Here is a 25699-nt window from a genome sequence, read left to right as displayed (position 1 = left end):
TCCATGCTCCAACAAAACTTCACTGGAAAAGTTTTATTGAAAAAAAAAATTGTACAAATAAGTTCTTGATGTGACAGCAACAAAGGCTCATTTTCCCCCTTCCCTCCCCATCTTTGAAAATCTACAAACGGAGAAAAAAAGTTCATCCCCATGATGCCTGACCAGAATCCGCCCATGAGCCCCCACCCCCACCCCCATGAGCTATTTCCCGATCCCCCCCCCCTCAACTGGGGCCAGGGCCATCATGGGAGTACTTGTCCCAGGGGGTGCAGCACCTCATTTTATAGTTGAGGGAAGTTGGGAGAGGATTGGAATAGAGCTGGAGAGAGGGCTGAGGTGATGGTCGGGTCAGGGAAAGAGGGCCCCCGTTCCACGGGGCCTGGGCTAAGCCCCCCACTAGCTCGATTCCGTCTCACAGATGAGAAAGCACTTGGCTATAAATATGAACACTGATTGAGGCAGGCTTAAACCCAGGGCTCTGAGGGCAGGACATGACTGCTGCCCAGGTCCCACAGAATGTGGGGTCCCTGGGGTTCCTGGGCTCAGCATCATGGTATCTGGGAGCCCACGTCCAAGCAGATGGCTGGGAAGTCTGCTCAGACACACAGGAAGCCTGCTCTGTTTGCCCACCCCTACCCCATGGACTATCCAAGGTCAGTACCTCAACTCCCTCCCTCCCATAGCACCCATGTGTCTCAGGAGCCTTCGGCTGCCTCCTGCCATCCCACGACCCTGGGGCCCTACAGCTCGTCTCGCATCTTGTCACCCTTGGGCCGAACCAGGCGCCCAATGAACAGCAGTGAGCCACTCTGGGTGTCTCGAACCAGGAAGATGAAGGGGTGGTCAGCATAGAAGAGCTTGGGGCTTCGCAGCTCCTCGCGCCCATAGATGTCCTGGTCAAAGGGGTTGCCCTCTGTGTCCCACTCGAAGGCAGTGGCGTGGAACACACTGGCCAAGTACAGGTCCTTCTTGCCCGACATGCGTGATAAATCTGCCTTGTTCTTGTCGATGGCCTCAGTCAGACCCAGCCCGGCCAGGTGTTTCTGCAGGATGAGGCAGGTGCCAGGTGAGGCCGCGAGATGGGCAAGGCTCCTAGACCCGCACCCTCCACCCTCACCACCCATCACCTCCTACCCTGTTCCTCAGAGAAGAGATTACCACCTCCCCGTCACCTCCTGTATGCCAGACATGATGTAGGCACTTCAAACCACTGCTTTCTTAACTCTCACGACAACCCTGCAAGAACCTCTAATTGCCACATAACAGAGAAGGACACGGAGACTCGGGGGAAAGGCAGAATTTATCCCCAGTCCTGCTGAGCAATCTTGATCAGTGCTTCTCAAAGCACGGGTCACAGACTGCCAGTACGGGCACCACCTGGGAGCTTATATGGAACACACGTCTCCTGACGCCCTCTCTCCCAGAGCCACCTATCAGAATCTCTGGGGGAGGACCCAGGAAGCTTCTTTAACAAAATCTCTAGGTAATTCTTGGCACGCTCAAATGTAAGGAAGACTACTCTAAGGATAACTATGACCATATAATCCTGGGGCTTTAAAACCTGTCCAGGGTGCTTTCTGCCTGGGAATTGCTTCAAAATAATCTGATGGGGGTGGGGCACCTGGCTGGTTAGGCTGAGTGTCCAACTTTGGCTCAGGTCATGATCTCATGGTTTGTGAGTTCAAGCCCCACATCGGGCTCTCTGTTGTCAGCACAGAGCCTGCTTCGGATCCTCTGTCTCCCTCTATTTCTACCCCTCTCCCCATCATGCTCTCTCTCCCTCTCTCAAAACTAAACAAACAATTAACAGAAAATAATCTGTTGGGGGAGACATGGCTGTGTATCGATGACTCCTTACCGGTCACGAGCTGCTGATGATTGAAGCTGGGTGATGGATACAAGAGAGTTCATTACACTGATCAAGTTTTAATGTATACGTGATACATCTTTTTTTAAATGTTTGTTTATTTTTGAGAGACTGCAAGCAGGGGAGGGGCAGAGAGGGGGACAGAGGATCCGAAGCGGGCTTTGCGCTGACAGCAGTGAACCCAATGTGGGACCTGAACTCACAAACCATGAGATCATGACCTGAGCCGAAGTGGGACGCTCAACCGACTGAGCCACCCAGGCGCCCCAATATATGTTTTTACATATTCCCATAGTACAAAATTAAAACGCACCCCCACAAACATGCACCCCACTCCCAACACACACACACTTGCCCTGGCTCTGCAGAGCCGCCGGAAGCCAAGTACAAGCGCTTTCGTATGTCAACTGTGCTTGTGCTGTGGCCTTACCCCTTAGCATACCTCTCCCAGCACTTTATTCGACGGTCTCACTGAACAGCCGCCACCCTCAATGGTGTCTCAATGGCCACCCCCATCCCTGTAGAATGCTTTAACCACCCCGTTTTCCAGGAAGCCTTCCTTATCCCCCACGACCGGAGCCTGGTCTCCCTGCGGCTCAGTGAGGAAGACGCTGCAGAGAAGGACTACTGGCCGAGTCACCAGCAGCTTCTGGGCCCAGGTTTCTGCAGGACAGGCCACCTCCCTGGTGCGGCCAAATAGGCACTTGAGCTGGGGTCCTGAGGGTCAGGGGGTCCTGAGACAGGTGTTCTACGCCCAGTGACTCCAGTCCCAATGACCTTACACAAGTCACACACGTCAAATTTCTCAACTCCACGTACCCCATGGACTTGTGTGTCCACCCAGGGTTCCAGGAAGACACGGGAGAAAAAAAGGGAGGATGGCGTCAGAGCAGCCACGGCAGAAGGAGAAGCTGGGGAAGAACCTGGACGGGTCCAGGATGTGGTGATGGCTCCTCTCTGGACACCTCAGCATGATCCACAGCACAGGCCACGCAAGGGCCACTAGTCCGTGGTCTGGAGCCAAAGCCCCATTTCATCACAAGCTCTCCACAGTGTTAGCAGTGAATCTGAATCAATCCTGTGAGTGAGAAGCTTACCAAGGAGCCATTTCTGGCATCCAAGGCACGAATGAGATAAAAGTTTTCCCTTTTGAGTAGGTAAAAAAAAAAAAAAAAAAAAAAAAAAAAATCTCTCCTGACTGACAAAAAGGCCACCTTGAATTTTCACCCTGAGGACTCATCACAGCTCTACCACTCACTAACCAAGGTGACCTCAGCAAGTCACTGCCTCCCTTCAAGCCACTGGCCAACACCCAGGGCGGTCATGAGGAGAAGATAACGTTGAATGCGTGGGTTCAGTTTCCAGCCACCCCGAGTGCCTCACTGCTGACAGCCATTGTTCGTCTTACTGCTGCACAGGGGACGACCCTTCGGCTGGAACAGTCTAGAACTGGGGGCACCTCAGGCTCAGAGGCAGTATGGCACGGGACTAGGGCACAGCTTGGTGCCAGATGTCTGAGTTACCATCTATGTGACTGTGGGCAAGTTGTTTAACCTTCCTGAGCCTCGGTTTCCTCATCTCTAAGAAGCTCGTTAGTCCTACCTAATGAAGTTGTTTCGAGAATTAAAAGGTTAACATCTATGAAATGCTCTGAAGAGTGTCTGGCATACAGCAGGCGCTCTATTTCATTTAACTACGGATGTCACCATTATGTTCCCAAAGGCAGGTCCCAGACTTCTCCCCGCAGCAGTGCCCAGTACTACCTGGACACCCACGGAGGCTCAGGACAGACCGGCTGAGCTGACGAATGGGTGCCCCAAGCACCCCTCTCCTCCAGGCCCTGCAGACCCCAAGTTGGGCCATCCCTCACCTGCAGGTCGTGGGTCACCTCCACCACACCCTTGGGCAGGGAGATGGCGACAGCCTTCTTCTGCATCTTCCCCATCCAGATCTTCAGCTGCTCCTTGGTCAGCAGCTTCTCAAGGCGCTCGAGGGGCTCCACGTGGTGCGGCATGAGGATGATGAGGCTGGAGAGCTTGTGCGCCAGGGGCATCTCCACAATCTGCAGCTTCTCCTTCTCGTCATCATAGTAGTTATAGAGGCCTGGGAGGAGAGCCGAGAGGGCACTGGGCACGCAGGGCTGGGGGCGGCCTAGGCCCCGAGCGCCCTCACCCCCCCACCTCAGCCCCCAGCTCCGCAGGTCACCCACCTGTGCGGTGCATCATGGTAACACCCACAGTATAGGATCGGGTCACCATGAAGCCTCGGTTGTCCACCATCTTGTGGTGAAACCTCTCATCCCAATGCGCTGGAGTGGGAAGCAGAACGCAAGGTCAGAAATAGACGGCCCCCACTCAGAACACAGCCCCCCAACTGCACACCCTGGATCTCTCTCTGCCACAGGCTTCCGTTCTAGTCTTTGGGGCTCACCTTCCCCCCCACCCCAGCGCCCAGTCCACAGAGTACATGCTCCCCGCTTTGGGGGACACGGGCGTTGGCCCCGCGACATGCTGCCTGAAGCTATGAGGAACAGCTCTCTACAGTCAGGGTCCGGCTGATTCCACCAGACAGAGAACTCTTTCAGGAGGACCCTCGGCTCAGCCACCGCCACGTCCGCCCTCTGCCCTGGCACCTGTCGGGCATTTGGGCAACACGTGCCGAGCTGGCTCCCCACCCCAGCTGCTGAGGGCTCTGTGCCCGGCCGCCCCACCCCTCTGGACTCACGCTTGAAGAACATGGCATTGACCAGCAGGGCACCGTCCGTGCGCTCCACGTCCTTGGTGACCTCGGGCAGCTTGCCGTCGGTGGTTTGCGCCGCCCATTCATTGATGGACTGCAGGGCGCTGCGCTTGTCGCGGAAGTTGATCTTGGAGTGCTCGCAGTTGTAGTGCTGCTTGCTGCTGCGCACGAAGTCCTCTGCGAAGCTCACCGAGCTGGGCCCGTACAGACGGCTGCCCAGCTTCCAGGTCACGTTGCGCGCCGTGCTGTTGCTGAGCGCTCGCAGCAGCTCGCCCAGGCCCGCGTGCACCTCCTCGTCCCGCAGCTGCTCCGCGCTCAGCACCGCCTTGGCCTGGGAGGCCGTGGCCGCCTTGCCTCCCAGTGACACGAGCCCCAGGGACGAGGCCACCACCACAGGCGACAGCAGGATGTTCTCCACCGCCTGGTCCTTGGCCATGGCCTGGTACAGGCTGAAGGCCAGGCCGGCGCTGCGCTCGGCCAGCGTGGCCGCTTTGGGGCTCAGCTTCTCTGCCGTGCCCGGTGCTGCAGCAGCCGCGGGCTTCTTCACCTCGGCGGCCAGAGCCACGGCCAGGAGGCAGCAGGCGCCGATGAGCGTGAGGAGGCGCATGGCTGGGAGGCGGGTTGTATGCACCACGGGGGACCTGTGAGGGCTGGAGAGAGGGTGGTCCTGAAACCCTAGATGTTCCTCCCCAGGAACCATCCCCAGCCTTCTGGCAGCCACCAAGTCCCCTGCAGATGGGATCAAGAGAGCTCAGAGTTCTGGGGAACCCAGACCTAACTCAAGAGTTGCCCAGATCAGAGGTCTCAGTCTGCCCAGTCTCTCTGAGGCCTTCTTTGAGCTCCTAATCCGGAGCAGGGTTTCTAGCAAGGCAACAGCTCCACCCTATTGATTTCTTACACAGAATTTACAACAGTCAGTCTTGTGTGTTTATTATACGTGATCTCCATCCCTAACTAGTCTATGAACTCCGAGTGGACAAGAAATCGAGCCAGTCTGGTTATCCTCTACATTGAGTGCCTAGCACACAATGGGCCTCAGCTGTTCCTCAATGAACAAAAATCAGGGCCACTTGGGCAGACTTAGGATCTTCATTTTGTATACAGACTAGCTCTGATCTCATATGACCCCGGAACCCTTTTCCAGTGGAAAAATGTGGCGGATGGACTGAGGGTCTGCATGAAGCTCAGGTGCCTGGACAAAGGATGTCCTGTTGGGACAGGATGAAGGACTGCCCCTCCCTCTGTGCCTTCTACCCTGCCCTGGGATGTTAATGAGTCACCCATTGGCTCACTCATTAAATGGGGGAACCCAGATGCTAAACTCTGCAGCCCAAGGGTGACCTTGAGCGTGTGTCCACTCCTCTCTCAGCTTCAGTCTCCATTTGCCAAGCCATAAAGGTCTAGGTCTCCACGCCCAAGGCCTCTATCCTAGCAGGGACATGCCTGTCCATCTGTCCACAGTCCCGAGAATGGATGGGAAATCCCCAGGACAAAAGTGGGGTGGGGGGTAGGTTTCCTGAGAGGAAGGATCCTGGAGGAGGAGTAAGTCACAGTTGAATGGAGCAATGACACCCCCTCCCGTTCACCAGAGGCTAACCAGAAGCGTGTTCACAGGAAGCTGGGTCCACCTCAGATTCCATTCTGCCCTCCAATCTGACAGAGCCTGGCTATCACACAGGCCCTCCGCTCTGTGGCTTCAGGGTTCTCCTCAGGATCCCTTCCAAACCACAGCAATAGCATTGGTCCCCAAAACAAGCCTCACTCTCCTCCCGGGGCCTCCAATCAGGACAGTCTCTCCACATGGGATACTTCCCCATTATTTTCAGGCAAGATGGATAGGGGGAAGGGAAGGGTTGGTAGGAACTCTGGTGGAGGCTGGGGTCCCACTGCTCCAGCGGATCCCATCCTGGGGTCCTTAAGGACCTCCAAATTGAGAATCCTAGCAGAGGACCCTCAGGACTTCGGCCTGCCTGCAAGAGCACTGGGTCTCTGGAAAGACTCCACTGCTGTAGCCATCCTGTGAACCGAGGCAGGTCCCCCCTCTCTGGGCGGCCACCTCTCGGAAGGTGCAGCGTAAAGGGGGAAGCAAAGGACGCGTGGAGAAAGCGGTGGGGGGGGGGGGCGGGGCGCAAGGCCCAAGAGAGACCTGTACCCTAGAGCGCAGACAAGAGGGGGGATCTCAGGGCCCACCTTCCTCCCAGCCCTAGCTCCTTCCCCATCAGGCCTGGGGCCTCAAAAGCAGAAAGACCGAAGAATTACTTCACACAAAAGGATGCCTAAGAGAGTAAAATGGGGCACTAATGATTATTCTGCCTGGACAACAGGCATTTGGTCACTCAACTTGAAGGCCACCTCTAGTCCATACAGCTGATGCCAGAGCACAGACGCGGGGGGGGGGAAAAGGCCACTAGCATCCCACTGGGAGAGAGTCAAGGAGCCCAGCTCCCAGCCCTGCCACGTGGCAGACACCATCTTGACAGCCCCCACCCCCAGCCAACCAGAACCTCAAAGGGTTGGGAGGGGCTTTCCAAGAAAGCTCCAAATGACTAGTTTGGGATTCCTCAGGCAGCCACGCAGCCGCGCTCCTGCTCCTCCTGCTCGAGCTCCCACTCTAGGTGACGTGGCAGGCTGGAAACTGAATTATCTCCATCCGCCGCCGGCAGAGGGGGGCTTCCAGCCTGGGAAGCAGGAGGCCTGGGTGCAGGTCCCAGGGGGTGGCCCAGAGCCTCCTTGAATCTGCACAGGGTCTCTGCAGGGAGGTGCAGGGAGATGTGTGGCTGCGGAGAAGGGCCGCCCTTAACGTTGACCCAGCAGCAGCAACAGAGGGAGGCAAGTCACTGCAAGCAAGCCAGCTTCCCACAGCCCAGCCCGCGTTGCCACAGAGAAATCCCAGCCCTGAGGCCGAGGTTAGATGACTTTACAGTCCCACAAAGAAAACTGTTGGATCAGAGAGCCAAGGGCTGTGCTCACAGCTAGCCAGACTGAGTTGAGACTGGATTCTGGGTTTTTGTAAGTAAGAGGGAAGAGAAGCAAATGCTAGGGGTCACCAGAGAGGATCTCAAACACTTTGAGGGAGTCTAAAGTACCTGGAAACTGCCTCAGGGGGAGGTCAGTGCCTGCCTTTTTCATTCTGAAAGAAAACAGAAGAATGAGGAGGATGGGCTAGGGCAGAGCTGGAGCGGTGGTAAGGCGGGGCCTGGAAGGCCCAACCCCAACATGGGACCCCATCTACACTGCCCCTGGCACAAAGGAAGGCACAGCTAGTCCCAGCTCCACAGGGACCTCACTGTACAGCGGGAGCCACTGAGGCCAGAGTGGAGCAGGGAGCCACCCCAGGTCCCACAGGACCAGTGGGGGGGCAGGCCTCCCAGTGCAGGGCTTCTTCCTCCTGGGAAGCACCCGCAGAGCCCCCAGAGGAAGCCTGGATGTGGTATCCTGTTACACAGTGAGGTTAAAACAAAACAAAACCATTTCTGCTGGGAATCCCGGTGACCAGAAACAAAAGGACTGGATCCGGAGGCCTCAGGAGGGGGGGATGGGCAGGTGAACCATCTGAAGACAGGAGGGTGTGGTGCCAGCCAGAGGCTTCCAGGGAACCAAGGCCCCCAGTTTCCCTCCAGCCTCCTTCCCCTCCATCCGGGCCCTACAGCCCAGAGGGACCTGCCGGAAACGGAGAAAAGGAGGGGCAGGGCCTCCTGGCCATGCTGGAAGTGGTTTCATTCTTCCTCCACTCTGGCCGCCTCAGGAATGTCCCTAGGCTGGGGGCAGGGAACCCTGGCCTTTGGAAGTAGCCTTAACCCTGCAGCCACTCCAAGAACCAGGTGGCAGTGGACAGAGTTGAGAGTGGGCGACTCAAAGCCTTCTAATCAGCTAACCCTCCCCTCTTGGGTGGGGGGATATGGAGCCTGCTGATTCCTCACCCCCTTCCCAAGGGAGGTGGGGGACACTGGTCAAGCTGCTCCTTTAGCTGCCAACATGGACACATGCAGGCTGCTGATCAGAAATGGAGCCACCGTTTGTGACTCTTCCCAAACGGTGGGGATCCCAAGAACCCCTCCCAGGAAAAGCCAAGACTACTTCATCTCCTTTCCTACCACCCTACTTTCAGGAGGCGCAGATGCCACCCTGCCCGTCAGGAGGCTGGTCCACCTACCTCCGCAGGCCCCCGGGCCTCAGCCCTAGAGGTGGAGGCGCCCCGAACTACAAAGCTGGCCTGGCCTCCCACCGCTGCTGGAGAGGCCCCCAGACCCCACCTCCTCCCTTCTGGTTCCTGCACAAGGCAGTCTCAGCATCCTGGCTCCCAGCCCCACTGTTTCCTCCCTGCCGTCAGCACCCCTGCCCCAAACTCCCATGGAAGCCTGCACTTTTTCCGAGCCTCTGAGCGCCCCGACTCCCCACCCTTGCCCTGATCTCGCCCTAGTCCTACAGGTTCACTCAGCCGCCCCTGGCTCCCGACCCCGAACGCCCCAGCTGCTCCCTAAGGGCCAAGGACTCCGGTTTGCGGGCTCTGGGTTGGCCCCCAATCCCTCCCGGCGGCCTCCCGCCCTCTCTCACTCTCCGGGGCACCCCCAAAGCGCCGCACGCAGACCGGCCCCCTCCCTCACCTGGGCTGGGTGGGCTGGCGCCGGACAGTCGTCCCACTCAAGCCGCGGACGGATTCCACTCTCCGCCGCTCTCGGCTCCCCAGATCTATATATGGCGTTCCCCTCCTCCCGCCCGTCCCGAGAAACTTCTGGAAAGTTGGAAATGCTTCCGGAGGGCGCCCCGGCTCAGCCAAAAAAAAAAAAAAAAAAAAAACAGCCAAAGACCTCCCCCAGACCGCCCTGGCTGCCGCCCCTCCCCCTGCGCGCTCTCACCCGGCCCCTGGGTCCTACTGCCCCCCAATGGGGGGGCGGGGCGCGCTGGGAACCCCCAGCAGAGAGGCCGGGCACCGGACCGCACGACCTGCGCTGCGCGTGGACACTACGGAGACTCCGGACTTTTCCGGTTCTGGAGGTGGGGAGTGGGCGGGGGGTGGGGAGGGGGGTAGTTCGAATCACTGAGCTGGAGGGGACACTGAGTTTCAGGGTCCAGCTCCCCAGAAAGGAGCATCCCCAATCCCCACAATCTTACCCCGGATCGCACTTCCTTCCAGCAGTCCTTTCCCTTGCAAGGTCTCTGCCCCAAGGGGATCCGTTCCCCCGTTTTAGAGCTGAAACTTAATTGGGTTCTGCGACACGCCCCCTCCTCAGTCAGGACCCCTCTGCTTTGTCTCAGGGGAGGTGGTCAGAAACTGAGAAGCAGCATCTTTCTCCATCCGCAGCTTCTCCTGATCACCGGAGCTCGACCTTAGTGACTGCCCTGAGGGGAAGAGGGGTCCTGAGGGGCCCAATAGCGGACCCTCACCCTAGAAAGTCTTGAAGTGATAGAGGCGGGGACTCCGGGGGAACGTCGTAGTCAGGAAGGAGAACCCTGACTGTCCACTAAGTAATATGTTGTGTGACCCTAAGCAAGTTACTTTCTTTTTCTAGGCCACAGTTCCTTCTTTGGCTGTGAAATGTGGTGCTGTCATTCGTTGCTTCCTTCCCATCTGTAAGTCTGTCTCCCTCTCTCCTTGGTTATCCCTGCCCCCTCCCTGTCCGGGTTTCCTCCCATGGCTCCAGGTCTATCAACCCCTCTCACCCCACCCTCCCACAACTGATAGTCCCTTGAGCTCTGAGCTAAGCTGGATATTCAATTCTCTTCTAGGTGCTACAGATACAGCTGAGAAAAGGACAAAGTCCCCGTCCTCAAGGATGTACATGATGAGAAGGAAACATGCAGGTTAGTAGGGAACTCAAGAAGGCAGCAGAAGATTATTTAGGACATGCCCATACCTCTAATAGTGAAGGGATAGATAACAAGTGGGCACAATGTGGAGAGGAAGGGACAGGGTAGAGAGACCCTTCATTCGCTCACTCATTCATTCATTCAATCAATAAACTATCTTGAGTATCTTCTTTCTTCCTGGTGCATCCTTGGATCATGGGGAACAAATGAATCCCAGCACCCAGTGGATGAATCATCTGGGTCCCTGGCAGAGGGGTGGGGGGAGGGCCCTTTCTGGCCACCCCAGTCTGCTGCTGGTGACTAACTTGGAAGTCTGGGTTAGGGGCTGCTGCTCAAAGTCTGATTACACAGACTGTGAGAAATCTTAGATTAGAAGAGGTTCAGACTCTTTGAATCAGGGTCAGAATTGGAGAGAACTTGAATCCTGAAGTGACCATCATAGAAGGTGATATCTTACTTGAACCCCCATGGAATCTTTGAATCCATCTAAGGAATCTTAGAGTGTTAAATCTCATAGTCAGAGAATCTTAGAAGAAAAGAAGCAGGGGCTCTGGGCTGCAAGGCATCTCAGAGGTCGTGGATTCCTGGGCACAGCCCCAGGCAGAAGCCTCTCAACAGTATCCCAAAGGCAAGCACACAGCACCTCCAGGAACAGGGAGTCCCACAGAGGCAGCTCAGTATTCTTTCTTAGGATAGGTCTGATCATTAACAAAATTGCTCCTCTATAGAGTGGTGTCCGTTTCCTTGGAGTGGCTGTCATGGTTCTCACGTGCTTTCCTGCCTTAATTGTGTATTGCTTTTAAGGATAAGTCTTTGCTATCCAAGGAAACTGCCTGGGTCACAGGCCATACCCCGCCCTCCACCCCACCCCCACGCCCAGCTTGGTCCTCAGATGGCAATCAGCCCATGCACTAAGAGTCCGTCAAAGCTGGCGGAATAAACGAAAGGTTGGTCTTGGTTTCCAGTAGGTCTAGATTGTCAAAATCGAACAGATTCCCTTTCTTCCTCACTGTTCCATCTCTTAGCTCTCTGAGGCCTCGCCAACACTTTTAGGGGTAAGCTGAATGCTGTGACTCTCAGTGACTGCCCTGAGGGGGAAGAGTAAGCCGAGGCTCCTGCCCTTAGATAAACCTAGAATCCTAGAAGGTCAGAGTAGAAAGGACTAATACCCCCATTCACAGAGAGAGAATCTCCTGATGCCTAAGGAAAAGGGACCCTCTGGCAGTCTTACCAGATCGCTACTGTAGCTCAAACTGGGTCAGAAGCCTCCTCTATGGCAGGATTGATGTGTCATCACCCTGTATTGTCACTGAGTGTCACTGGAGACCCCGGCCTCCTACTCAGAGTCCCCGGTACCCAGCATAGCGCATGCCCAGAAGAGGAACTTGGTAAGCACAGTGAGTGAGTGAGTGATGGGAGGTGGCTGCCTGAGTCGTTGGAGCTCCAAGCACCACCTCCGTGAAGAAAGACAACGGCTCCTTTAAATTTCCAAGATCAGCAAAAAAAAAAAATGTTGAGAGACTTTGCCACATTATTCTTAGCTCTGAGCCTAGCCCAGGCCTGGCTGTGGCCCTTCCCCCACACTCCCGGGCTGCACTTTCTGGAAAAAGCACTCTTTTTGGAGGGAGGAAACACTCTTGCATTGCAGAGAGACTCTCCAGCATTTCAGGTCTGGATTCCTTCAGTGCCTTCGGCTGCCTGCAGGAGCTGTTCCTGCCCCCCACATCTATCCCATCCCAGGGAGGGGTGGAAATTTGCCCAAGATCACACAGCAAGTCTGAGATCGAGCTGGGCCAGAGCCCAGACATTGGACCCCGAGTCCTCCTTCCCCCAAACCAGCTAGCTTCTAATTGACCCAGCCAGATGGGCAGGCCCCGGTTCACCAGGGGTTACAGGAACAGCTTGCTCTGGCCCCAGTGGCTAGATTCACACGTCCTTGCCCCCACAGAATCCTAGGACAAAAAATAAAAGATTATTTGAGTGTTCACCGTACTCATATCACATTTAACTGTTTCAGGGTAAGTAGGAATGTCACCATCTTAAAACTGAGGAAACTGAGACTGAGGGAGGCTAAGTGGAGTATGTTAGAGCACAATGAGTTGCATTCAGCCCTGAGACTTAAACTAAGTATTTGTCCAAGGGAAGGTAGGGAAAGGGGAGGACAGAAAAATGGCGTTTATGGGGCACTTTGCTACGGCTGGCCTCGCTGGGCACCTAACTGGTATCTCACTCTTAATTATAGGACGTTAATTGGAAGGAAGTGTAATGCTTTTATCCTTTTTTACATGGGATAAAACTGGAGCCAAAGAAGCCTCTGGAAACCAATCCGTTGTGGGCCCTTTCCCTCAGAGGGCCAGGGCCACCACAGGCAGTTCTTTGAGATGCTGTCCAGGAGCCAAGAATATGCTCGCAGCCCAAAGCATGAGTCAGGGAAACGCAATTTCTGCAATTTCGGGTTCTCTCGGTGGAGTGTGGGGCCTTGCGACTGAAAGGGCGTTCCTGCTAGCTGCCACGTCGAAGGGTGGGAGGCCCGTGTGGGGGTGAGGAGGGCGGGCATGGGATCTCTCCCCTCCTCCTCCCAAAGCAGGCCTGCCCCACCCCCCACCCCTCTGCCGTCCTGGCGTGGAGGGAAGTCACACGGGAAGTCCAATGCCCTCGCTCACATGCCTGACACAACACCCAGGAGACACAACACGCCCACCGACACGACACCGCGGATGCACGTGTGTCCATCCGCCCACTGTGGCCCCTTCGTGCAATCCGCGTACAGCCGCAGCACCCATGCGCACGTGTCTGCATATTCTCCAGCAACACGGAAGCACCACACATAGCACACATGCCTAATAGGAACCTGTGTACAGGCACAGGCGAAAGGGCACAGCCAGGAAGTCTGGAATTCTACTCTCATCTCTCCACCCCTTCACGCCTTGGCGAAGTTACTTCTTAGTCTCTGAGTTTCAGTTTCCATTTGTCAAATGACAGGGTGCGATTTCTTCTTGCCACCCTACTCCCTGCCAGCTGACAAACACAGGCACAGAGCTCCTGACCCCAGCCGGGGGCTCCGTCCATTGTACCAGCTCTTCCGTGGCTCCCACTGGTCCCTGGAGAAAGTCCAAGCCCCTTCTTTGCCCTCATCACCTTGCATCAGGAGTGCCAGTTTGCAAAGACAGGTCCTTGGTGCCCCTGGGCAGAGATGCTCTGCCTTTTCAGAGCCAGAGCAAGGGAGGACGCTCTTAAGAAAGCTCAGCTTTAGGAGTGGGGGAGCACATTTTATTTTGAGTGGATCGGTAGGTCCCTCTCTTCCCCCAGCCTCTCCCTCCGAGGCTTCCTCTGGCAGCCCCATGGAAATAGCTCCAGCTGCCTGCAAGGCTGGGGGGCTGGTAGGGTGGTAGAGGCTTGTTAAATACTGCCTGGCCCTTTCTTCACCCCCACCGTCTCCCTCACCCCTCACCCAGCTCCCAGCTCTCTTCCTCTCCTCTAGGTGACACCAGCAGCTGTAATGGTAGTGATGCCCACCTCACCCACAGGGCTGACCGCCCTGTCTTACCATCTCTGACACTCGGAAAAGGGACCCCTGAATCCTGACCACCCAACCACACCCCAGCCCTAATCTACTTCAGCCCAGTGCAGCCTCTTCTGTGTTATGAATACAGGAAGCCCTGGCTTGGATCCTATCCCAGCTCTGCTACGTTTTAGCCTTGTGCCCGTGATCTAGAGCCCCCTCTGTAAACTGGCAATGATAATCTCGAAGATAATGAGAAGCACAGATGAAACAAGGACCTGGAGAGCACTCTGAGAACTCCGAATGACATTGGGCTCTCCACTCCACACTCTGCTTGCCTCTTCTCGGCCTGGTCCAGTCCTTCCAGGCCACTCCTGCTGTGTCCTCTGAGGGCCATCCTGTTGGTGTCACTCACACCTGGCCTTGCACACACACAAGAGGATAGCAAAGCGTTGTGAGTGGCATGGCGGCTTGCCTGGGGAGGCCCAGGCAGAGGACGGCAGCCCGTAGAGGGGCAGGAGCCCAACCTGGGAGTTGTTAGGAAGTCTGGGTGCTACCTCTCATTGAGTGATCTTGGAAAGTCACCTCTCTGTGCCTCACTTTCCTCATCTGTAACATGGGGATATGAGCAGGATCTAGAAGGCTCTGAGGGATTTCATTTTAAACAGGAAGAAGTGTTCTTGCAGGAGGAGAAATTGGCACACCCTTTCTAAATTGTTTTAATATTTATTAATTTTTGAGAGAGAGAGAGAGAGAGAGAGAGAGAGAGAGGGAGGCACACCCTTTCTAGAAGGCAGTTTGCATTGGGAGCTTTAAAGACCTGTTACTGAGTAATTCCCTGCAACATTGTTTGTGAGAGCAAAAATTGGAAACAACCTATCTATTGGTAGGGAGTAGGAATACCAAGAAGCTGGAAAAAACAAAAAGTAGGAAGTTCTTTATGTCCTGATTCTGATATGGAAGGGCAAAGTGACGGATAATGTGACGGTTCACTGCTGTTAGATGCACACACAGACCATCTCTGCAGGTGGGTGAGGAAGGAAGGCAACATTCCTTCCATTGGGTGGGGGGGGAAGGACTGGAGGGACAGGAGAAAGGGGGAGGGGTGAGACTTATTTTTGGACTACAGCTGACCCAGAATGACGTGGGTTTGAACTGCGTGGGTGCACTTATATGCAGACATTTTTTTGATAAATACGGTACAATACTATAAGTGTATTTTTTCTTCCTTACGATGTTCTTAAAAACATTTTCCTTACTTTACTGTAAGGATACAGTATATAATACATATATCATACAAATAAGTGTTAATTGACTTTATGTTATCAGTAAGGCTCTTGGTCAACGGGAGACTATTAACAGTTAAGTTCCGAGGAAGTCAAAAGTTATATGTGGATTTCGGGACTCTGTGGGGGTGGGGGGGTCAGCACCCCTAATCCTTGTGTTGTTTTAGGGTCAACTGTATATGAATGCATTCCGTATTCACACATTTTTTAAATTTTAAGTTATTTGTATTCTTTTTGAAAAAAAAGATCAGGTGTTTTTTTTTTTTTAATTTAGCTGAAGGAAATTATTTTTGAAAATATGAGCATAGGTACAGGTACAAGAATGGTCATTACAGCCTCGTAAGGGCTGAAAATTGGAGAATGTCAGTAAGGGAGGGACCATGGGCAGCCATCATAAAGGAGGAAGCTGTTTCAGTTCTCAGTGAAAGACAGCTCAATGGATTGGTGAATAAAAAATAGAGCAGTTTATAGGGGTACCTGGGTGGCTCAATTGGTTAAGCGTCTGACTTCAGCTCAGGTCGTGATCTCATGGTTTGTGAGTTTGTGCCCCGCCTTGGGCCCTGTGCTGACAGCTCAGAGCCTGGAGCCTGTTTCTGATTCTGTGTCTCTCTCTCTGCCCCTTGACTGCTCACAGTCTGTCTCTGTCTCTCAAAAATAAATAAGCATTAAAAATTTTTTTTTCAAATAGAGCAGCTTATAAAACAGCATATCTATGAAAATGCTATGTGCAGAGGCACAGATGAATGGAAGTATGTTCATACCTCACCAAAAAGCCCACTCTTGTTGTTAGATGATTTTCCACTTAATTTTTAAAACATGTCTGCTGTTTGAAGTTGTTTTATTTATTTTTTATTCTTTATTTTTAAAGATTTTATTTTTTTAAGTAATCTCTATATCCAGCGTGGGGTCAAACTCACGACCCGAGATCAAGAGTCATCTGCTCTACCAACTGAGCCAGCCAGGTGCCCCTGAAATTGTTTTATTTTTTCAATGAATGTGTACTAATAACAGACATAGAGAAATGTGTATAATATTCATAGAAAAAGGCCGGAAGGAAATACTCTTAAGGGGTTTAATGCTATTTATCTTTGGAGATAGAAACTCGTCTTATTTCTATTTTCTCCTCTCTGCTTCTCTGAAATTTTTCAATAGCATATATTACTTTTATAATCAGTTTTTAAAAATCAATGAAGTGAATGGGAAAAGAACATCCAATGGGAGGTCAAGCCAGGCCTGAAGGACCTTTGTCTGAGTGGGGGGTAGGGAAGGGCAAGCCAATGGGGCCTGGGGCTCAGAGGCCCTCACTGCAGCTCTGGGGAGGTTGGGAGGCTGGGGCTCGATCGCATCTGGCCAGGCCTGTCATTTTCCACTACCACAAGCCTGCTGGCTTTAGGCCTCAGGCTAAAATGAGTTAGGTCCTGACAGCATTTCATGGGAAGCCGCCAGGGCAGGCAGGGAGGGTCCCAACAAAGGTCACCACATGAGGGGGTAGGAGTATGTGTGGGTAAAGCTGCAGAGGATGGCCAGCCAGGGGTCTCCCAGGAGCTCTGGGGGCTGGGAAGCTTGGAGCTTCTCCCTGATGACAATTTAGCAGGGAACGGACAAGGTCACATTGGTGTTTTTCAAGTAGTTCTCTGCCTGCTGAGTGGAGAGTGATAGAAGCCAGAGAGGAGACTGTCACAATAACCCAGAGCAAGATGCTAGCGCCTGGACCCAGACAGGAACCATGGGGCTAGAGAGGTCCTAGTGGTGGACTGAGCACGAAGGGCCCAGGAACAGGGGGAAGGAGGACTCTGGGATGTCGGGCCTGGGTGATGGCACTTTGTCCTCTTCCTGAGATGGACCCTGGGAGGGAAGGTGGTTGTAGCTTGTAGACATCCAGGAGAAGGCAGCATCCCTTACTTAGCCTGGCACTCGAGAGAGAGAGAAGGCCAGGCCGGAGAGGACGACTTGGGAGCATAGTGGAGTAAGGGACACGGTGGGCTGGAAGGTGTGGGTGAGAGCAGATACAGAGCGTGAGAAAAACAGGCTGGGGAGAATCAGGCCCAGTCCAGGCGGAGGGGGCATCTCTGCCACCGCCAGGAAGGAGAATCAGGGTGGAGCTGGCAGGTGGGGCTGGGGGCAGAGGAAGAAGGCCATGCTGGATGCTGTGCAGAGAGGGCCCCCTCCTCCCTCGCTGTGAATGCGGAGGGAGGACCAGCTTGCCCTGATTCCGTGGTGGGTGGGGTGGGTCCAAGCCGGGATCTGTACACTCGGCCAGGCCCCATTGGCTGGCGGGCGGGGGCCGGCGCAGAGACAGGCCACGCTGATGCAACGTGGGCCTATCGTTGCAGGCCCGGCTGAGGGGCTGCAGCTGTGCAGGCCGCTGCCCAGAGGTTCCAGCAGGGAGGGAGGACCGGCGCAGGCTCGAGCCCTGGGACTGCAGCCCAGCCACGCCCCAAAGCTGTCTGTTCTGACTCAGGAGGGAAACACGCCTTTCATGGAAGCACCCAGAGCCCTCCGCTCTGTGCATGTGCGTGTGGGCGCGAGGCGGGGGAGGGGCCCGCGAATGCTGCGCCGGCTCAGCGGTTCCCCTCAAGCCCAGCCTGCCGGAGGCCAGGCCGGGAAGCAGGAGGGGAGGAGTTGAGCACCTGCAGAGCTGGGGCTGAGCATCCTGGGTCCTGGGTTCCCCGCTGTGCTTAGCCTCTGACTCTGTATGCGACTCTGGGCAAATCCCTGATCCCTCTGAGCCTGTTTATCCGTCTCTTAATCTGGGACAGAGACTTGCGGGAAAGAGCTCAGAGATTGGGGACTGGCGCGGGAAGCGGCACAGCTGACCAGTCTGAGCCCCCAGACCAAGCGCAGAGGAAAGGAACTAGTATTTATGATGCCCACCCTGTGCATTCTTTGTTAAGTCCCATAACCCTGCTGGAGGTAGGTATTTTAATTCCCATTTTGCAATGGGAAAACTGAGCCTCAAACAGCCCAGGAATGACAGAGCCTGGATTTGAATGAAGCCAGGTTTTCCCGCTTGGGGTCTGGGGTTCTGTCCATTGCAGCAAACGGGCCATACCTGAGGGCATCAGGAGGCTGACGCTGGCATCACTGATGGCCAGAACTCAGAGTTGCCCAAATCTTGGGCACTACCCCTACATAGTCCCCTTTCTGTTCTTAAGCAACAGGTCTCACAGGAGATACTTGGAGGTGTGACCAGGGGAGGAGGAAGAGGGCTGCAGAGCCCAAAAGTGCCTGACACCTTGCCGGTGTGGAGGGGTGAGTGGGGAAGACTTCTTGGAGGAGACTGCCTGGGGTTGATAAGGAGCTAACGCCAAGTAGAGAAGACGTGGAGAGGGTGAGGAAAGCGAGGTGCTCTCCTCAGGTGCACAATCAATGGCAACACTCAAACCCACAGGAATCAAGAGAAGTAATATTTTCAAAAATCAAAACCAATGCAAAAGGAAAAACCCAAGACGAACAAAATATAAAAATTTTAAATAAAGTCAGGATCCAGGCTCACTTCATGGGTGTATAACCTGTGTGACCTCCCAAGGGCCCCACACTTGGGTAAATGTCCTGCTGTTGCCATCTTGAAATTCTGAATAATTTTTGAGGAAGGAGCCCCATGCATCACGTAGCCGGTCTGGGCAAGATCAGTAAAACAGTACTGTGTCAAGCCATATTGGAGCCTGAGCCAAAAGAGAAATATATATATAGTTGAGATTGTGGTATTTTGTTCATTGTGGATTTCTTTTTGCATTACCTTTGATTCAAAAAAAAAAAAAAATGGGACACCCAGGTGGCTCAGTCTGTTAAACATCTGACTCTTGATTTCAACTCGGGTCATGATCTTACGGTTTGTGAATTTGAGCCCTGCCTTGGGCTCTGCATTCACAGTGTGGAACCTGCTTGGGATTCTCTCTCTCTCCGTCTCTTTCTGCCCCTCCCCCACTCACGCTGTCTCTCTTTCTCTCTCAAAATAAATAAGTAAACGTTAAAAATGGTTATTAAAATATTGCAGATGTTATTTCTCTTGATTACTGAGGTTTTGATGCCCCTTTTAATTTGCACCCAAGTGAATGCCTCCCTGGCCTCACCCTAGACCCAGCCTGGGGAGGGAAGGGGAGGGGAGGGGAGGGGAGGGGAGGAGAGGAGAGGAGAGGAGAGGAGAGGAGAGGAGAGGAGAAGAGAGGAGAAGAGAGGCGAGGCAGCGGGGGAAGAGGGAACGGCAGGGCAATGGCTGGAAGATGGCCTGGCCAGCAGAACTAGCCTGCGAGGAGGTATTGGCAAGGCTGGGGGCAGGTGAACCTTCAGGCACCTCCCACGTCCCACGGAGTCCTTGCAAGAGAGGTGCCTGGATGTCTCTCCACCTTCTGATCACTGTCCAGAGCCTCAGTGCCCTATCTGTGAAGTGAGAACAAGGATATCTGTTCTGAGGGACAAAAGAAAAAAAAGTTGCTGAGTTTGAAACTGGAAAGCCCTATAAATGGGAACATACGTGCACAGCGTCTGTGTTAGGTGCCATCTGCTCCCACAGGCACGCACGTGGCCATCTCCCTCACCCCCCACGCCTCTGTCCCTCCATTCTGCTTTCTCACGGCCTGGAGGCCTCCCCCGGCCCACCAAAGCCTCTCCCTTCCCTTGCCTTCTGTGTGCATGGGACAGAGACCATATTCTTGGTATTCCTTCCTTCTTTCTCTTGTGGAACAAATATTTATGGAGAATCCTCTATGCACCTGTGTTCACTATGTGACCACAGCAAGGCCTTTGCTCTCAAGGAGCCTCACAGCACAGGCTGGGGGAGACAGGCTATACACTAAGAACCAAGTATGATAACTTCGGGTCACGATAAGGCCTATGCAGAAATGAAAACAGGTGGGTGGAGGTGGGGGGCCAGCTACTTTACATGGGGTGGCCCGAGACCCAAATGATAAGCTGTATTTGTTTCCTGTTGCTGCTATAACAAGTTACTATGAATGTAGTGGCTTAAAATAATGTATTATCTTACAGTTCTAGATGTCAGAAGACTAAAATGGGTCCACGGGGCTGTGTATCTTCTGGGGCCTCTAGGCGCAAATCTGTTTCCTTGCCCTTTGGAGCTTCTGGAAGCCGCCTGCATGGCTTGACCTGTGGCCCCTTCCTCCATCTTCAAAGGTATCATCATATCTCCCCCTTCCTCTGACCCCTGTTGTACCATCATGTCTCTTTCTCTGACTCTGAACCCCTCTCCCCACCTCCCTCTTACAAGGACTCTTGTGATTCCCTTGGGCCACGAGGGTCATCTCCCCATCTTCATATTCGTAATTTAATCTCCTTTACCTTGTGAATGAACACATCCAGGATTAGGACACAGACATCTTTCGGGGGCCGTTATTCTGCCTACCACAGAAGCCAACCCTGTGAAGGCCTTAGAGTGGAGGAGAGCAAGCAGAAAGAATTGCATGTGCAAAGCCCTCAAGGCTAGAATGAACTCGGCATGTTCTCGGAGGAGCAAGAAGGCCACCTTTCTAGAAAGTAATGCTCCAGTTAGCTTGATTTTAACGAACTCTACTCATGGAGCCAATCCCACCTCTGCGGATGAATGAGGTACGCTCCGGGACAGCCTCACAGAGCATCTCCTTGGCACTTAAGGTCATCTCCTCCATCTCCTCAACTTTGAGCTGGCCCACACTTCACATGCTTAGGAAGAGAGCCCCGGATGTTCGGAGAAGGTGCCTGCCTGGGCAGTCGCCTGGAGCTGGAGGCCAGACTGACTCTGGTGGAGGAGTGGGCCCAGCTCCTGGCACCTGCATATAATCCTTCTTTCTTCCTTGCTAAAGGCCAGGGTTGTGTGGCTAAGGGAGGCCGGGGGCAGGAAAGGCTGGACCTCCAGCAGTGGCAGCAGCCTTCAAAGACCATATTGTTAGCTCTGAACTGCAGTGGGGAAGGTGCCAGGGTCTGGCTGAATGAAGCATCTGTGATCTCTGGGTCAGGGACTCTCCTGGGTCATACCTCCCACCCTCACCTCTGCCTGTACGTTTGGCTTCCTTAGCATCCCTTGTACTGTCCCCAGAGACCACAGCTGCCTCACTGTGCCATTGGCTGTTGGATGGTGGCCTCTCCTGTTAGAGTCTAAGCTCTGAGAAGGCCAGAAGCTGTCTGTCTTGAGCACCACCAAGGCCCAGAACCCAGCCCAGGGCTCGGCTCAGAGAAGTTGTTCCATAATTGCGTGGAATGAATGAATGAATGAAGAAACGAATGAATAAATGAGAGACTGTTGCCATTCTTGCTTCATCTGGTCACCTTTTCCCCCAGACCCTTGCACCAGCTTCCTCACTAGTTTTCCTGCCTCTGGTCCCTCCACCACACCCTCCCCTAGCATCTAGTTAAAACCCTCCAGAAGCTCCCTGAGACTCTCAGGATCCAGCCAAGCTGCTACCAGCCTCATTAGGCATTCACCCACCCATTCTCTTCCCTGCTCCTGCACTACCCCCTTGAACATACCAAATACCTCCCAGCCTGTGTGCCCTGCATCGAGGGTTCCTAAGCCCAGATTGTCCTTTCTCCTCTTCTCCCCAACTGGGTGACTTCTATTCATGGTTCAGGAGACAAGCTCCTCCAGGAAGCCTGCCTGACTACCCCCAGCCTCCTCTGGGCTCCCAGAGCCTCCCCACTCCACTCCACGCTTCTCACCACCTCAGCACCAATTGTATTTGCCCGTTAACACCTCTGTCTCCTTCTCCAGACCTTGAGCTCCTCAAAAGCAGGCACTGACTCTGACCCATGTTTTTGTCATAGCAAGAGCCCCTGGACGTGGTCAGGCCAAAGCAAATGCTCAGCAAAGGTATAAACTCAGACCCAAGACAGTGAGGGGCCTGAGGCCAAACTAGTGGGGCGTTTCTGCCCTCTTGTGGCCATTTTGGATCACTGTGCTTTACTGTATCCTGTTCATGAGTTTCTCTAGGGTAATGGACTGAGTCCGGGAACAGTGGTTTTCAGAATGTGGCCCCAAGACCACAGCATCAGTATCACCCTGGAACTTGTTAGAAATGAAAGTTTTTAACTGGGGCGCCTGGATGTCTCAGTCAATGAAGCATGCGACTCTTGATCCCCATGTTGGGCATAAAGTTTAAAGAAAGAAAGAAGGGAAGGAAGGAAGGAAGGAAGGAAGGAAGGAAGGAAGGAAGGAAGGAAGAAAGAAAGAAGGAAAGAAAGAAAGATTGATTCTTGGACTCTACCCCAGACTTATGAATCAGAAACTCTGGGTGCGAGACCCAGAAATCTGTTTTAACAAGCTCTCCAGGTAATTCTGATGCAAGCTGGTTTGAGAATGCTTCTCCAGGAGCCCCAGGTGATCAAGGAGACAGCAAGACCCACCTAGGGTTGCTAGCTAAAACACAGGACTCCCAGTCAAAGGTGAATTTCAGATAAACAACAAAAGATTTTTATTACAAATATTTCACCACACACATTTATACTAAAGCATCATTTGTTGTGCACCTGATGCACACAGGAGAGCCGCTGCCTGGAATAGCAACAGAGGAACAGATAGAATGAGAGGCTCCAGAATAATTTATTGAGCACCTACTACGTGCCTGGCACTGTCCTGAGTAGTGGGCATGATATCCAAAAAATAGAAATGGAAGGAAAACTTATGAAGCCAGCATTACCTTGATTCCACAACCTGAGTAGTGGGCACGATGACAAAAGAAGCAGATACGAGCCCCACCTTCAGTGTAAGGACTCCATGGGTCCTGCCGGCTTTGATTCCAGGTTTACACCCTAAATTGAGAGCCCTAATCAAACAGTAGAGGATGTTGACTTTTTTTATTTTTCATTTTTCAGAGGCAAGCAGGAAGTTGTTCTACTCTTCCTCATAGATTTGATTCAAAATTACATTAGAGGCAGTGGGCTGAGGGTGGAGATGAAACAAGATTGGTATGAGCTGATTATCGTTGCAGTGGAATGATGGGTAATGGGGGCTGCTTATACTAATCTGTCTAATTTTATGTACGTCATCCACACATTTATTTATTTATTTATTTAAAAAAAATTTTTTTAATGTTTATTTATTTTTGAGACAGAGAGACAGAGCATGAACGGGGGAGGGGCAGAGAGAGAGGGAGACACAGAATCGGAAGCAGGCTCCAGGCTCTGAGCCATCAGCCCAGAGCCCGACGCGGGGCTCGAACTCACGGACCACGAGATCGTGACCTGAGCTGAAGTCGGACGCTTAACCGACTGAGCCACCCAGGCGCCCCTATTTTTTTTTTTAACACAGCTCAAAGTAATATTAAAACTCTGAAATCTTCCCAGTCTAGAATGAGACCCTTCTTTCAAGCTAGTCCTGCCTCAGAAAATGGAAACCTGAAGAGGGCGCTGCTCTCCCTCCATGACCATCACCGGCTGCTGGCTGTGGCCCCTCCAGAGTGCAGTGCAGAGCAGGAAAGAGGGCAGAAAAGGCCCTCCTTGCCTGATACGGTTGTAACCCAGCCTGGGGACACTCTGGCCCTGGCGGATGTCCCAAGTTGATCTTAATTCATGGGATTCTCCCGGAGATTTTTCAGGAAACCTCCTCCTCTGGGGATCTCTCACCTGGATTTCCCCTGATGAGGCAGGGCCTCTTCTGGTTTGCAACTTCCCTGTTGCTTTCCAGCTGTCCCCGTTCTGTTGGGATCTCCTCACCGCCCCCAAAGTGGTCCTCGGGCAGAGGGACACCAACTCAGACAGGCAGGCCCCCATCAGGTCCCCCGGATAATCAGGCATCCTCTGTCCAGTCTACCCAGGCAGCAAGCCGTTCCCAGCGGGGCCCCGGCCCTCCCCGCTCTGCCGCCATGCACAGCCGCTTGCTGTGAGAGACTGTGTGTGAGAGCACTTCTGGTCCCCGTGTCTCCCAGAGTCAAGGCTCATGTGTCAAGCTCTCCGAACAGTGCTCCGGAAATCCTCCTCACTTGACTTCAAGGAGAGAAGAGAAACAGAGCGGAATGACAAGTTTCTCTTGTAGGTGGGTGAGGGCCAGAGGCTGGCAGGACACGTCTGGGAGAATACCCTCTGCTGGTCCTACAGGGTGGGCTGATCCTCCATTGAGGAATCTGGGTACCAGGACCCTCTCGTCCACAGCTTTTGGGGCCCTGGTTAGACACTGGCCACAGGACGAGCCTCGTTCCCACCCCCACCCTATCACAGGACTACAGAACCGCAGACAGAGAGCTGCTCCTTCATCACCTGGATTTGCCTGGTAAAAACTTGCTCCTCGGCAAGCCTCCACGCAGGCTCTGCCGGCTCCGGGATGACCTCCCGGATTGCCCCATGGAGCGCCCGGAGTGCTCCCACTGTATCTCCCTGGTGCTCCCACTGTATCTTGTTCTCTCCTCCATTAGAACGTTTTTTTTTTTTACTTTTGAAAGCTGTCTGTTGCCATGGTTCCTCATCGGATTGTGAGTTCCTTGAAGAACCCCTGTTATTCGAGTTTATCACTGGGTCCCTGGGACCCTGGGTCCCTGGGTCACTGTGTCCCGAGTTTATCACTGGGTCCAGCACAAAGGCTGCCTGACACAAACAAGGGGTGATGCAAGAACAGCAGCGATGACAACCTTCGCTGAGTGTTACCTGTGTGCCAGGCCCTGTGCCAGGCTTCATGGTGCATTGTCACATTAATCCTGCTACATTCTTATGTGGTAGGTACCGTTCTCCCTATTTGTCAGATGGGAAAACTGAGGCTCCGAAGGTGAAATCACTGGCCAAGCTCACGTGGGTAGCAAGCAGGAGAGCCAGGGTTTGACACAAGTCCCCCTGAGTATGGAGCCCCTTGTCCTGTACTGATTCGGAGCTCACCATGTCTGACAGGTACCTGGGTGGGGGCAGGGGTGGGTGGGCACCCTTAGGTTAGCCTGAGCCTGATTGCTCTGGCCCCAGCAAGCTAGGACTCTGCGATTTCTTGGGGTCGTAGGATGTTCAGAGAGTCAGGGGAGACAGGAAGGTCAAGACAGGAGTGGGAGGTCCTGACATGTGAGGCCAGGGCAAGGTCAGGCCAAGACGCAATTTGGGCTATCACTTCTTGCCAGCGTTGACGGGCCTCATTTCCTTAATCTCTTAGCCCTGCTCCAGCCTTTCACCAGACCCCAGGGGCTGGCAGCCAAGGCCCCGGCTCAGAAAGCTCCCAGGGCTCCGGGAAGGGAGGAAACAAATCCCGGGAAATTTGGCAGGTCGCAACGGCTCAGTGTCTGGATGTCCCCAGGGCAGCGACGGGTCCTGGCTCGGCCACGGGTCTGTGGTGACCACCGGTCCGGGTGTGCCCACCGCTGAGGGATGTGGGGCTGCCAGTGGTAAAGCTGCCCCGGAAGCAGTTGTCATCTAGTGTCACCCATGTCATTAGATGCCTCTGGGCCCTGTATGAAGGACTGTTGGGAAGACCAGGCGGTATCAGGGCACACAGGTGGGTCAGCCCGGGTGTGGCCCCGAGGGCTGCTGGCGAGAGCAGGGCCAGGAGTCAGAGCGAGCACTTCACTTCACTTCAGTCTTACACTGGCCGGAGGGCCCCAG

General features: G+C 53.9%; 2 protein-coding genes across 5 annotated transcripts; one reads left to right on the top strand and one right to left on the bottom strand.

The window, feature by feature from the left end:
* SERPINH1 (serpin family H member 1) lies at positions 1 to 9353 on the bottom strand. 2 transcript variants are annotated; one of them, XM_015073901.3, is made up of 6 exons: positions 9211 to 9312; positions 7693 to 7736; positions 4592 to 5256; positions 4077 to 4175; positions 3738 to 3970; positions 1 to 1043 (listed from the first exon to the last, which is right to left on the bottom strand). In XM_015073901.3, the coding sequence occupies exons 3-6, from the start codon at positions 5211 to 5213 to the stop codon at positions 741 to 743; spliced, it is 1257 nt and encodes a 418-aa protein (XP_014929387.2). In that variant the 5' UTR covers positions 5214 to 5256; positions 7693 to 7736; positions 9211 to 9312; the 3' UTR covers positions 1 to 740. The 2 variants fall into 2 exon arrangements, with proteins under 2 accessions (XP_014929387.2, XP_014929386.2); XM_015073900.3 differs by lacking the exon at positions 7693 to 7736 and having other exon boundaries at positions 9211 to 9353.
* On the top strand, positions 8286 to 24165 carry LOC128311866 (uncharacterized). Of its 3 annotated transcripts, XR_008290502.1 has the most exons (6): positions 8287 to 9601; positions 10117 to 10177; positions 10334 to 10408; positions 13397 to 13584; positions 20189 to 20332; positions 23474 to 24165. XR_008290502.1 is itself a non-coding variant. In XM_053203711.1 (5 exons), the coding sequence occupies exons 1-5, from the start codon at positions 8957 to 8959 to the stop codon at positions 13968 to 13970; spliced, it is 1044 nt and encodes a 347-aa protein (XP_053059686.1). In that variant the 5' UTR covers positions 8286 to 8956; the 3' UTR covers positions 13971 to 15173. The 3 variants fall into 3 exon arrangements, 2 of the variants coding, with proteins under 2 accessions (XP_053059686.1, XP_053059687.1); XM_053203711.1 differs by lacking the exons at positions 20189 to 20332; positions 23474 to 24165 and adding an exon at positions 13896 to 15173 and having other exon boundaries at positions 8286 to 9601; XM_053203712.1 differs by lacking the exon at positions 23474 to 24165 and having other exon boundaries at positions 20189 to 21874.
* The last annotated feature ends 1534 nt before the right edge of the window (positions 24166 to 25699 follow it).

Source organism: Acinonyx jubatus, chromosome D1, assembly GCF_027475565.1.
Source record: "Acinonyx jubatus isolate Ajub_Pintada_27869175 chromosome D1, VMU_Ajub_asm_v1.0, whole genome shotgun sequence".
In the NCBI taxonomy this organism is placed as follows: Eukaryota; Metazoa; Chordata; class Mammalia; order Carnivora; family Felidae; genus Acinonyx; species Acinonyx jubatus.
The sequence above is the reverse complement of the archived record's forward strand: the minus strand, read 5'-3'. Positions and strand labels throughout refer to the sequence as shown.